The sequence below is a fragment of the Eleginops maclovinus genome, chromosome 18 (assembly GCF_036324505.1).
Source record: "Eleginops maclovinus isolate JMC-PN-2008 ecotype Puerto Natales chromosome 18, JC_Emac_rtc_rv5, whole genome shotgun sequence".
Taxonomy (NCBI): Eukaryota; Metazoa; Chordata; class Actinopteri; order Perciformes; family Eleginopidae; genus Eleginops; species Eleginops maclovinus.
The window spans coordinates 15327386-15340452 of record NC_086366.1 but is presented as its reverse complement, the minus strand read 5'-3'; the positions used below and the strand labels follow the sequence as shown (position 1 = coordinate 15340452).

Sequence of the window (13067 nt, the reverse complement as noted above, 5' to 3'; positions counted from 1 at the left end):
ACCGGGGTAACATAAAAAAGAAAATATTATTAATCAGTCTTTGCACTAAGCAATGTGCGTAGCAACATGTATAAATACTGAAATAGAAGACCCTATCTGCTTTAGACATTATATAAAAACTAAAATGCTCGAAGTAGACGTTCTGGCTCGTTGGTCTAGGGGTATGATTCTCGCTTCGGGTGCGAGAGGTCCCGGGTTCAAATCCCGGACGAGCCCTTCATTTTACTCGAAGGACGGAAGCTGTGGTGTACATAGTCGGTGACTCGTAATTTCTTACGTGAAGAACAACGTAGTATGAACAACCAAATGATGTGATGGAAAGTATAACCTAAATTCAGTTTATTTTATACAATTATGGATTTGTTGAGCAATTCTAGTGCCCAATATTGACCGTATTTGTCATTATTGTTGACCTGACGATTATTGTTGATCGGTACCATTGTAATTTGTCGCTCGGTTCCAGAGGACAAAAAAGGAAGGGCTCGTCCGGGATTTGAACCCGGGACCTCTCGCACCCTAAGCGAGAATCATACCCCTAGACCAACGAGCCAAGTGACGATAGGCGAGTTTCATATTTATTTAGTAGTTACGCTTAAAAGACTGACTACGGTTTATTTGTTTACAGTATAAACGGAATTTCTCTCAACCAATTTCACTTAAATTAAGACGGCTACTGTATTAAGGAGGAATTAGTAAATTACGGGATTTCATAGTTATTGATTGCAAATGGATGTAACGTTATTTTATAACTATGGCTAGATATCCGTTTGAAACACAAGGTAATGTAATGGGCTAACGGGTCATGGTTAGGTTACAACACCGTCTCTTCTTGGCAAACCTCACTTCATATAAAGCACAAAGACAATGTAGCTGGTTGCCCTACCATTTGGAACACGCTAACTCTTGTCATCCAGTTGGTGAGCCAGTGGGGGCAGCAGCAAACTTTGGAAAGCATCTGTCAATATATTCAAAGGGTGAAGAAGAAATGTTCTTTATATTTAATTGGTCACTAGAAATGAGTGGCGTACTTTCAACGACCAATAGTTATACCTCAGAATGTGTATACGTCCAATCGGGTACCTTGTGGGCGGGACGTTGTCCTGCAAAACGATCTACTCAAAATTCAACCGTTGTGATACTGTTGGTGAATCCACTCCGCAAATTGTTTGATAGTTTGATGGAAACCCAAACGGACACTAGTTGAGGCGATTTAAGTGGTCGGCTAACGTGAGAAAAGTAACTGCTCCCACACTACTAAGTAAAGGAAAACGTGTAAGGTTGGTTAGCTAGGCTAACTACCTAGCTTGAAGCATGCCGAATTTTTGCGCGGCCCCAAACTGTACACGGAAGAGCACACAGTCAGATTTGGCATTTTTTCGTTTTCCACGGGACCCAGAAAGGTAAGACATATTTTTTTAAGTTAGAGTTACCCACTTCAAAAGACTGAAACCTCCATGTAGCCTACCCTTAACATTGTGATCATTGATTGTGAAAATTGTGATCATTCAGTTATATTTCAGAGCTCAACGACCATAACATTTGCAAAGCTGGCTAACGAACTAACCAAAGCTTTACCTTGTATGCAAAGATATACGTTTTTCATGTTGGGCCTAGACTTGTTCTTCCTTTTAAAATACTTATCGAAACATATTTTGAATGTGAAAAGTCATGTGTCACATATTATGGGCGTTATATTTGAGTTGTTTATATTGAATGGCTTGGCCTATTTTAGTGGTAGAGCGTGTAGTCAGATCTTTTTCTAAGTAAAAATGTACTAATACCACGCTATAAAATTAAAACTATTAAAATGTCTGCAACGAAAGTTATACTTAATCAAAAATATGTGAGTATAATTAGGAAAGGTAACTAAAAGTTAAAGAACACTATGCACAAATATATTGCCTGCAACTGTCAACTACTGAAATATGTTATTGCTCATGCAGTAATTGTATGGAAGCACATACTTTGTTAATATCTTGCTTGTCTCAGCACAGATCTGTTTTGGATATCTCATAAAGCTGCTATGTGTCTCCTTTAGATGCCGAATCTGGGTAGAGAACTGCCGCAGAGCAGATTTAGAGGCAAAAACGTCAGACCAGTTGAACAAGCACTACAGATTATGTGCCAAACACTTCGATCCTGCCATGGTGTGCAAAACGGTGAGTATCATACACAACTCTAACATTCATACTTATTTGCCAAATAAAGTGAGTCTCTCAAAAACGGTTAATTTTCATTGCTTTTCAGAGCCCCTACAGGACTGTATTGAAGGATACAGCCATTCCAACCATATTTGATCTGACAAGCCACCTAAAAAATCCCCATACCAGACATCGCAAGCGAATAAAAGAACTTGTAAGTAAGATAGGCTCGATAGTTCACAAACTGTTGTATGATTTTTGTAATTTACCTGAGTTTTTCGTTTTAGACTGAAGAAGATTTAAGGAAGATTAAAGAAAGGAGATGTAAGTTAATACGAATTATATTTTGTGGTCATTAAGGCAAAATCATTTTCATTTTATTAAGTATTTACTGAAAATAATCACTGTTTACTTTTTGTCTTTTGGTTTTTCCCCAGTGGCATCTTCTATTGAGCAGCTTGCTTCCAAAAAAGATGGCGCTGCCGAGGACAGCTCAAACACCAATGAGGATGAACCTCAACTGTCCACAGAGGAGAAGGAGTTTCGTGATTACCTGCGATCCTTGTTTGAGATTGTGGTTATGTTAGGGAAACAAAGCATCCCATTGGTGGCTTGCAAAGTATCTGAAGCCAAACACTTGTCCAGCAACCTCCAGGCCCTTGTAGATTACCGCATGAACGCTGGAGATGAAGCTCTGAAGAAGCGATTTCAGGCAACAGCTGTGAACACTGAATACCTCTCTGCAACCCAGCAGAGCCAGCTGTTGGACGTCTGTGAAAACACAGTGAGAGAGGAGATGCTGATGGAGGTGAGAGAGAGCCGCTTCTTCTCCTTGGTGACGGGTGACCTTGTTGACTTTGCCAATGACAAACACCTGCCTCTATTTCTACGCTATGTGAACCAGCAAAATGTCCTTCGAGAGGAGTTTTTGGACTTTATGTCATTTGATGGGGATGAGGCTGCTCTGGTAGAGAGGCTGGAGGCCCAGCTGACTGACCGTTGGGGGCTCAGCATGGAGGAATGCCGTGGTCAGGCCCACAAGGCTACCGGGACCTCCACCACCAAGATGAAAGCTGTGGCAGTATTGCTGATGCAGAAGTATCCCCTGGCATTGCACATGCCTTGTTCTCATATGGCTCTGAACATCCACCTGGCCAACAGTCTGCCTTTTCCTAACGTCCAGGTGGTCATGGAGACTCTGAGGAGGATCAGGGTTTTCCTTCGTACCCCGTTTGTGCAGGAAGAGCTTGACAAAGCCATCTCTAGTCACTACCAAAAAAATGAAGAGAAAGGTAATACATTAAAACTAGCCTGTGGATCAGAATGGACAGAGCAGCACAGTGTCTTTGATGTGCTGCTAGACATGTTGCCACCCCTGCTGCTATGCATGGACAGCATCCATGACAATGATGATGGAAGGTTTGCTGAAGCTCTCACAGCAGACGCATATTCCATCGCAGAAACCCTGTCGGACTTTGAAATCATCGTCACCATCATCATCCTAAAGAATGTTCTCACATTCACCAGAGCCTTCGGGAGGAATCTCCAAGGGGAAACACTTGATGTGTTTTTTGCTGCTAACAGTCTCACTGCAGTGCTGCATTCACTAAACGAGGTCAATGATAACATCGATGTCTACCACGAGTTCTGGTACGAAGAGGCTGTGAACATGGCCAATGTAATGGAGATTCCTGTGAAGGTGCCGAGGCTGTTTATTAGGAAACAGCGTGCAGCTGATGTGGGGGAAATCCATGCCGAAGTGTATTTTAAGGAGTATGTGACCGTCCCCGTTATCCATGGCGTTATGCAGGAGGTGGAGGACATGTTCTCCGAGACCAACCTCAAAGCTCTTAAATGCCTCTCCCTGGTCCCAGCCGTCATGGGCCAAATGAAGTTCAACACAACAGAGGAGAACTACGCAGATGTTTACCTCAACGACCTCCCCAGCGCAGACACACTTCCTGCAGAGCTTCACTGCTGGAGGATCAAGTGGAAGCACAGGGGCAAAGAGGTGCGCCTGCCCACCACGATCCATGAAACCCTTCAGCTGCCAGATGTCAAGTTCTTCCCCAATGTAAACTCCTTCCTCAAGGTGCTTTCTGCTTTGCCAGCTTTGAAACTAGAGGATAATAAAAGTGACACAGCGAGTGATCGTCTGCAGGCTTACCTTGACAGCATGTCCAGTAAGCAGTGGAACAAAAGCCTGGCGATGCTTAATGTTAACACTCATGTTAAACATGATTTGGATGTCATGGTAGACAAATATTGCAGACTCTATCCTGAAGATGATCCCGAAGCCGAGGCTGAGGCAGAGTCTGAGGAAGTGGCAGAGGAAGATGCTGCGATAAAATGAAGCAGCACAGAAGCCGATTTCAGACAAAAATGGATGTTACAAATTGGTTGTCAGTCAAAAACACATCATCTTTTGGTCTCTCATTTGTGCTAGGGTGTATGTACGCCTGGATGTCACTCTTAATGATTGTAATGTAAATGTTTAGAGTTAATGAGTATCATTTGTTTTCAGTCCATGTGGTTTTCCCAGTCAAAAAAAATGTCCTCATTGTATGTGTTGAAAATAATGAAGTGCAGCTAAACTTTAAATTGTCAAATAGGTTAATTTGTCATAAAGAAATTGCTGGAAATAATTGACCATTACATGAAGACTGAAGAAGTACAACAATGCTACACCATAACATGTCCAGAAATGCAAGACATAGATGAACAAGACGTGTAAATATTCAACATTCTGATTCTTTGTCAGGCTGTTTTGTTATTAGAATAGCCTCCAATGTAGTGATGCTATGCTATTAAGAAAAGTATCTTGTAACTATTGTTTTCCTACAGCCTTTATTTTATGCATTTAATACATGGGTTTTCTGCACAAATTACCTGCCATGACTGGCTCATAACGTTTCTTCATTGTGTGCTTTTAGGTTAGCCTACATCAGGGGCGTCAAACTCAATTTCATCGCGGGCCACATTAGCATTATGGTTGCACTCAAAGGGCCGGCTTTAACTTTAAGACAATATAAATGTATTATATATATATAAAATAAATATTGCCTCTGCATGGGATAATTATGGGTTTTGGTAATAACTACATCTGAAAGCTTTAGTCTAAGGCAAATAATCGCAAGGGAAAATATGCAACAATTACAACAATTGTACAATTTATTTAAAAGATGAGTTTGGTAGCATTAATACATAGTTGTGCACTGACATATGGTGCACGTAGACACAGAAATATTGAATGTGGGTGCACACTTACATTTCTCTGTCTGTTAAATAAGTCCCATGAATTTATTACATTAATTAGCCTTATTTTTATAATTTTTTAGATCAAGCACTATTTAAGTATTTATGATTTGAATGTTGCAATATTTGAATAGTCTGAAAGCCAGAACTTTGAAAACCCCTGTTCCAGATCCTGGTGTGTATCACCTGTCATTCATTGTTTTCAGGGATGAGGAGGGGCGGTGAGGACGAACACAGAGGAGATGGTGATCGCGGGAGTTTTCCTCCTGCCTACACAAACTTTACTCACGTATTTACAAGTATTCATCGTCTGAATATAGAGAAAACTAATTCATAAGCTGCAACTCAAGACCTCATATCGGAAATAACCGTAATGCAAGTTTTTTTTTTTAAATGTGTGTCTCTGAATGAGCCGTAGCGACAGCGGGCTGACAGAGCGGCACATTCTGTGAGGAAGCAACCGACTGTCGGTTCTGGTTCCGGTGTTTCTTGTCTCGGTTGCTGAAGCAGATTTTGCTCCGTGTTTGGTTTCGCTGTGCCGCTGTAACTATGCTCTGTCACTCACTGGACACTGACTGAAGTCGCTTCAGTGCACATGTCACAAAACGAGATGAATTGTGGGACATGTAGTTTATAGGCAACGAGCTTCTGTAAAGCGGCGTGTAGCCGTATAATAAACGTATTATATTCTTTGAAAACTCTCGCGTTGCGGGCCGCATTTGGCCCGCGGGCCTTCAGTTTGACACCTATGGCCTACATGATGAGGGCAGTTGGCCCTGTTGATCTACAGTACAGCACAAGAGAGAGCAGTTACACCAATATAAGATGTAGGCCTGAATTCACGATCAATGGGGAAACCATCTTTTCATACAAAAAGTGTTTAAGGCTAGTGACATCGTTCGGGTTAGTTATAAAGGCCATTATGTGTATGCCATTCATTTTCATGGCAAAACGGGGCTCTTTTTGATGCCTCACAAGTATTCAATATCTTGTCAGGTATCAATTACTTTCACAATGTTATGTCTTCAGTTTGGTTTAATAATCATTGTGCATAGAGCAAAACAAGCCACTTTGATTCAGCTTTCTTTTTCTGGTTTTAATCCATCTAGTTACCAGAATGTAATAAAAGAGAAACGAAATAAATGTGGATTTCAGAATTATAATTTGTAAATATGTATCTTTTGGAATGTGAATCTTTATTCCCCCCGTCCTTTTCAGCATCATTATCGGCCATTTCCTCTACATGGAACAACAGCAGGCTACTGTTACATCCCCTGTCGTTGTAAGTCAGCCTTTTCTGACATGGCAGCCCAGGGGTTAAACGTGTCTCCTCCCTTTCTGCTGGCCAGACTGTGACGATCTCAGGTGATAGTTCACCGTGCAAACTCACTCACTCACACACCCCGGGCATCTCCGCTACACACAAATGTGGGTGGGGTCGCTTTGATGCGCAACTAGACAGCAATGTGCAATCCACAGCACACCCCAAAGTCCATTTAAACTTCAGTCAGAACAAATAACCTGCAGGAGGGGAGCTACTTGCTCTAGTATCAGCCAAAGAGTGGTGTGAGCAGAGAATTGCATACAGCTTTAAGAAGAAATAACTCTGACTGGGCAAAATCTGAGAGGTTACAGGGACCAAGCCTATGCAAGTCTTCGAATCGTGAGTAGGACGTTTATTTGCACGTCAATCCGTCCTCTAGAGTTTGTCTGCGCATCTTTTTCTCTCTAGCCTTCTTGTTTAGTATCATCATGGCATGGCCGTGCATCACGCGTGCCTGCTGCATCAACCGCTTTTGGACAGAACTGGACAAAGGGGACATCGCAGTGCCTTTGGTTTTCACCAAATACTCCGATGTGGGCGAGGTGCAGCATCTTCCCCATCATCCGCAGCCGAGACTGAAGAGGGCCGGTGCCATTGCTATAGAGACCCAGCCTCGTTCTGGTGAGCAGGAGCCCGGGAAGGCACCGCCCGCGACGGGTGCCGCAGCGGGCAAAGATGGCTCTGCTGCGTCTGTCATGCGCCAAGACTTCAAGGCGTGGAGAGTGCGCCCCGAGCCCAGCTGTAAACCCAGGAATGAGTTCCAACGCTCGGCGGCCCCGTTCAATAACGAAACTCAGTACCAGAAGGATTATAAGGCCTGGCCTATAGCGAAGAAGCACGACCACCCCTGGATCCCCAAACCTAGCCCCACCTCCGCTGGGCCAGAGCGAAGCGCAGGGGGCGGAAAACCGGAGCAGGCGGCCACCGAGGTCGAGAGCGGCGTGGAAAAGAGCGAGATCGAAGAGAAAACACAGGAGAAAGAGTCAAAAGAGCCGCCGAAGAGAAGCGGAAAGAGGGAAAAGTCTGCAGAGAGACAAACTGTGGAGAAGACGGAGGAGCAGGTTTCTGCGGATTTGAGCGCCGAGCAGAAGAAAGGCAGAGCGGCAGCAGATGCTCTCAACAGACAGATAAAGCAGGTGACTTCCAGCAGCTACAGGTAAGCATTAGAGGCAGCGAGACCTTATCATGCAAGCTTAGTACAAGGAGAGTTTAATTTATCCTAAGCCTTTTTGACAGCCTTTTGCTTAACTCTTTCAACTAAGTCTTTAATAACAGTGCTGGTATCCTCTTTCACATTTCTGAAAGCAACTAACCAACAAAATAACTCTGTGGGCCAAACTGCTCCTTTGGGCATTGATGAAACATTTAAAGATCAGATCATAAACGGATATTTGTTATTGCATGGTGTTTTCTTTAACAATCTAGCCTTTTCCAAATAAAACGGATATTGCCACAGATAAAGGTTGCATTATTGTTTTGTCTCAGCTTTATCCACCAAATCAATGCAGTAGCCCAGTACAATCGGTAAAAGGGTCTGCATGTAATCATGTGTCCTAACTTGGTTTATTAGCCTTCCTCTGAATTCAATTAAGGAGGCATGATGCTTGCAAACTTAGTTAAAACATGCTGCTGCCGGTCTGCACCCACTGTGCCAGTAAGATTATTTCAAATAAACTTAACTGAATAATACACTTAACATGCAATCTATTAAAGCACATGTGCTTTGTGAGCATTACAATAACATTAAACCTGAGTACACAATTAATGAAATGCTAGATTAATAATTTACATGTATAAACAAAAACAAAAAAACATTGAAGATGACGTGGGATTTCCTGGTCAAATTGCCAATGAAATACTTTATAGGAAAAAAAAAAAAAAAGTCAAGTCAATAAAACCATGCATGCTGACATTTATGGTCTTACAGAACTTAAAACAGAACTCAAAAGAACATGTGAAAGTAGATTTCAGTTAGATAGCTGCTCAGGGTGATGAGTACCCACCATTGAACATAGATACTCTCCAATATTGAATCTCAATCCATAAAATGAAACTCCCTTACTTTAAAAAATATTGACTGCCTACATTCGCTTCTACACAAACTATACTCAATCAGAAAAATAATTGTTGAATTGTTCGACAATGAAAGTAATCATAAATCACATCCACAGATCCCTCTCTGTTTGCTTTTTTCATTTTTTGTAGGACTGAGTTCAAGGCATATAAGGATGTGAAACCAGTGAAGGCCATTAAAGCTCCATCTCAGTATAAACCCCCAATGGAGGAGAGCAGCCGTGAAACCAGCTACAGCGCCACATACAAGGGGGAGCAGGTGAAGGCTCAGCCCGCTGACAACAAGCTGATAGATCGCAGGAGGATACGCAGCCTGTACAGTGAGCCGGGCAAGGAACCTAGCAAGGTAAGAGCGTACACCAAACACTGATGTCAGGACTGTGTGACTCTGCTAGCACCATTTACTATTATTCATTTAAGTACTTGTGATTTAAGTCCTGTCTAAAACTTTATTAGCCCTGCCACACCCTAGGTTTAGTACTTTGCGATAAACACTGTCAGTTTTGAATTGTTTTTTAACATAAATTCTTAATCACTAGAAGCGCTGATGTGTACATGATATTCTTCGTACTGTGGCTTGGCATGGTGATTGATTAAACGCGAACACACAGCTTAAAATCTCAATTTAAATTGTAAAGTTAGCACTTATTTTATTCCCTTGTGCATATAAATCAGACATTGAAATGTTTAAATAGGCCACACTAGAAGAAATTCAATAACATAAAAATAAAAAATATATTTATTGCGTCCCATTTTTGAAATTATATTATAGTGACATCATCTCATATTAAGGTATGCCTTTATTTCAAGATATTTCTCACATAGATTGGTATCTGTGCATGATTGACAGTTCAGACAACGACTGGTTAACAATGTGTCTGTAGCAGTGTGTTCATATGGCCACTCCCTCTCTCATTCTTGTAGGACGTCTCAGAGACTGAGAGCAGCTCTGTTCTAAATCTGCTGTAGTCAGGTGTGTTCTCTGTTTCTTCAAAAGGCATGGAGGCTGACCTCAAATTGATCAGATGCAAAATTCGTGCATACTGTGTACACACACACACACACACACACACACACACACACACACACACACACACACACAAACACACATAGAATTCGCCTGCGCCAGTACGAGCCACAATCACATTTCACCCAGCTGCCAGATGCAACCCTGCAAAAAGTCAGCCACATTTTCAGTTTTCCCACCTCAGCTTGCATCACCCACCACCATGGAAGGAGCAAGAGGGTGGATACATTTATAAATAGAGGAAACAAGAAATCTTAGATTATATTTAAGAGATTAGGACGTAAATGGGTTTAATACATTATAAAGTGCAACAAGACATTTCATAAGTGTACATATAAAAAGATCTTCACTGTACAATGTACAGGTAAAATTGCATTTGGAAAAAATACATTTTTTTTGGTTTGTAAGATTTCACACAAGTGGCTCTCCAAAATGTACCACATATAAGTGGGAAGAAAAATTGTTTCTGCCAATTGCAGTTGGATGATGTTATCCTTTTGGCTTTTCATTTCAGTTTTGTGTAGTAGCAGTTTGAAAATCAGCATGATGCAGCCATGAATTTCATTCTTCAATGTCCAAAGCTTCAAGAAAGTGTACTGAAAAAAAAAAAAAGTAAATGTGTTGATTATAATCTGGACTGCATTGTGAATGGTACACAATATGTAAAGTTTTTTGGGGGTCAAAAACAGCACAATTTTGTCTGTGGCAACAAAAAATATGAAACGTATTTTCCTCACCAAAAGCAGCACAGCCCTATTATTCACAGGATTAGAGCGTTTCACTTTTACTGTCAGTTACAGCCTTTACACACACTTGTCATTGCTTTTTGAAGGTTTATTTACTCGGCAAAAGTTGAGCATGTTTACAATTGTTTTGCTGTACAATTTCACATATAGAATATCTTAGAGCTAATCAGGAAATATTAAACTTCCAAGAGCAGGGAGAGACTGGGTGCCTTGCTTAATTTTCCATGTAGTTGTTAGAGTTTGAACCAGCAATCCTCGAGTCTCTCTCCTGCTTCTTAAGCCTCAACTACTACTATTAATGAATGTTCCCAAAACATGACATTTCTTTTACAAACTAACATAATAATTTACTAATATAAGCCACTAACTTTAAATGTTATGGTTTATTTTTATTTTTATATTTCAGTAGAAAAACTGCACAAACCACTGTTTTTTTTTTAAAGGCACAAATACCTCTTGTGCTATTTTGATTTGATTTATCTCCACTGCACTAATCCACATAATGCAAATATCACCTATACCGTATGGTGTCATTTGCCTGTCCTCATTTAAAGTAACAGGGTAAAAAGATACCTTTTGCATGCCAAAATAGCACTTTGACATTATTTAGAGTCTTAATGGTTTAAGCAGTCTTTAAAAGGGTTAGTTTGACAGTTGGGGAAATGCGCTTATTTGCTTTCCTGCCAAGGCTTGGATAAGATGATCAATACTAGGCTCACGTATCAGTTTGGGTGTCATGGAAATTCTCCAGGAAGTGACAACACCAAGCCAAGAAATACAACAGCAAAACCCTCCTACAACCTTTGGATAGTACTAGACACGCTGTTGTTTCATTTTGAGTCCTTATGCTAAGTTAAGCTAATCAGCGGCTGGCAGCAGCTGCATATTTAAATGACAGACACGAAGGTGGTATCAATCATCTTGTCTTACTCTCGGAAACAGAGCCAATAACTGCATTCCCCAAAATATCAAACTATGGCTTCAACATGAGATTTATGTTTAATTGACACCTTTTTGGAGTTCATCTCAGTATTTTCACACCTCTTCTCTTTCAGGTGGATAAACCAGTGTCTCGCACCAAACCAAAAAAGACACCAACAACAACAACAGGGAAGATGGTGAAAAAATCAAAAGAGAAGGTGATTGCTAGTTCCCTGTCAGCCAAGAAGAAACCGTCTTTGACCACCACAGAACCAAAACCAGATGGAGTTGTCACAAAGAAGAGCAAAGAGATCAGCAATAGACTGGCTGAAGCAAACCACTAAAGGAAGTCTATCTCTACTCTTCTATGTCTTGACATGATGAATTAGGCACTTTTCTTCCTTTTGGTTTATTTACTGACCTGTTGTTTTTGCTGTCCTGTCATATCACCTTTAAGTGGGCACTGATGTTGAGCTTTTAAAATAATGCAAGTCATTTCACTGTTAGGTGTGTGTGTGTGTGTGTGTGTGTGTGTGTGTGTGTGTGTGTGTGTGTGTGTGTGTGTGTGTGTGTGTGTGTGTGTGTGTGTGTGTGTGTGTGTGTGTGTGTGTGTGTGTGTGTGTGTGTGTGTGTGTGTGTGTGATTGCATATGTATGAAAGAATGTGATTCCTTATTTTGGTGCACAAAACCGCTTTATATTATTGAGCACATTATTTGCACTTTGTCTGTATGAGTTCTGTTTGACATCGAACCATAAAAAGAGCCATCAGTACACATACGTGTATGAAAGGGTATTTATACCTTTGTCTTAATGAATAAAAACTAAGATCAGTTTTGAAATGATTGTAGAAAAAGTCAGGGGGATGGATTTCCTCTCAGACTTTATCACATAGGAGGTTTTGTGACAGTACACAATATGTTTTAGGGTTGCTTTTCCTAGTTACAGTGCCTCCGCTGTATGGTCCTGGTTTTCATTTCATTGTTTGGGATGATATCTGGTCTTATCAGTTTGGTTGCCAAGAAACCAAATGAAGTGTAATATAATTGCTACGGCTTGCATGCAGGACACTGTGTTTGGTTTGGTGACTACATTTTAACAGACCACATGTCACAAAGTTACATTTTAGCTTGTAAATTGAGCAATTAAAGATACATTTCAAGGGGAAAGACCTTTTCAAGTATATTGCATGTGTAGTAATAGATTTTGGTCACACCGAAAAAACTAAAGTACATACACTAAATCATAGTCTAGTGGCTATTAAAGCTATTACCTAAACGCACCAGCAATATGGTTTTGCCCACAAACACAATTCTTGCAATCTTAATGGAAATCCACTCCTTTGATTTAATGGGAATACTGCAGTACTTATGACTCAGTATTTGTGACATTGCATTCCGTCCTCTTCTCTGATCTGTGATGCTGTAATTGTGCTAAACAAGAAAAAAAGAAAAAAAACGTATGCATAAAGGCCTGAAAAGGGGAAAACTATTGTATTTACTCAACAAATGTCACTCTGAATGGGCTGATCTCTCCAGGTGGGAAAAGAACAAGGAATGGGCCAGGACGTGAAGTTAGGCT

The 13067-nt window shown here is 40.9% G+C and overlaps 2 protein-coding genes and 2 non-coding genes across 5 annotated transcripts; 3 read left to right on the top strand and 1 right to left on the bottom strand.

Annotated features, from left to right (window-relative positions):
* The first annotated feature begins 144 nt into the window (after positions 1-144).
* On the top strand, positions 145-216 carry trnap-cgg (transfer RNA proline (anticodon CGG)). The gene has a single exon. It is a non-coding gene; the product is annotated as a tRNA-Pro (tRNA).
* A 262-nt stretch (positions 217-478) lies between these two features.
* trnap-agg (transfer RNA proline (anticodon AGG)) lies at positions 479-550 on the bottom strand. The gene has a single exon. It is a non-coding gene; the product is annotated as a tRNA-Pro (tRNA).
* A 506-nt stretch (positions 551-1056) lies between these two features.
* Positions 1057-5029, top strand: thap12b (THAP domain containing 12b). Its single transcript, XM_063906173.1, has 5 exons — positions 1057-1400; positions 2039-2159; positions 2248-2355; positions 2429-2465; positions 2579-5029. The coding sequence occupies exons 1-5, from the start codon at positions 1312-1314 to the stop codon at positions 4492-4494; spliced, it is 2271 nt and encodes a 756-aa protein (XP_063762243.1). The 5' UTR covers positions 1057-1311; the 3' UTR covers positions 4495-5029.
* A 1698-nt stretch (positions 5030-6727) lies between these two features.
* Positions 6728-12069, top strand: map6b (microtubule-associated protein 6b). Of its 2 annotated transcripts, XM_063906370.1 has the most exons (4): positions 6728-7876; positions 8926-9139; positions 9718-9766; positions 11622-11829. In XM_063906370.1, the coding sequence occupies exons 1-3, from the start codon at positions 7149-7151 to the stop codon at positions 9760-9762; spliced, it is 987 nt and encodes a 328-aa protein (XP_063762440.1). In that variant the 5' UTR covers positions 6728-7148; the 3' UTR covers positions 9763-9766; positions 11622-11829. The 2 variants fall into 2 exon arrangements, with proteins under 2 accessions (XP_063762440.1, XP_063762439.1); XM_063906369.1 differs by lacking the exon at positions 9718-9766 and having other exon boundaries at positions 6778-7876; positions 11622-12069.
* Positions 12070-13067: the final 998 nt, after the last annotated feature.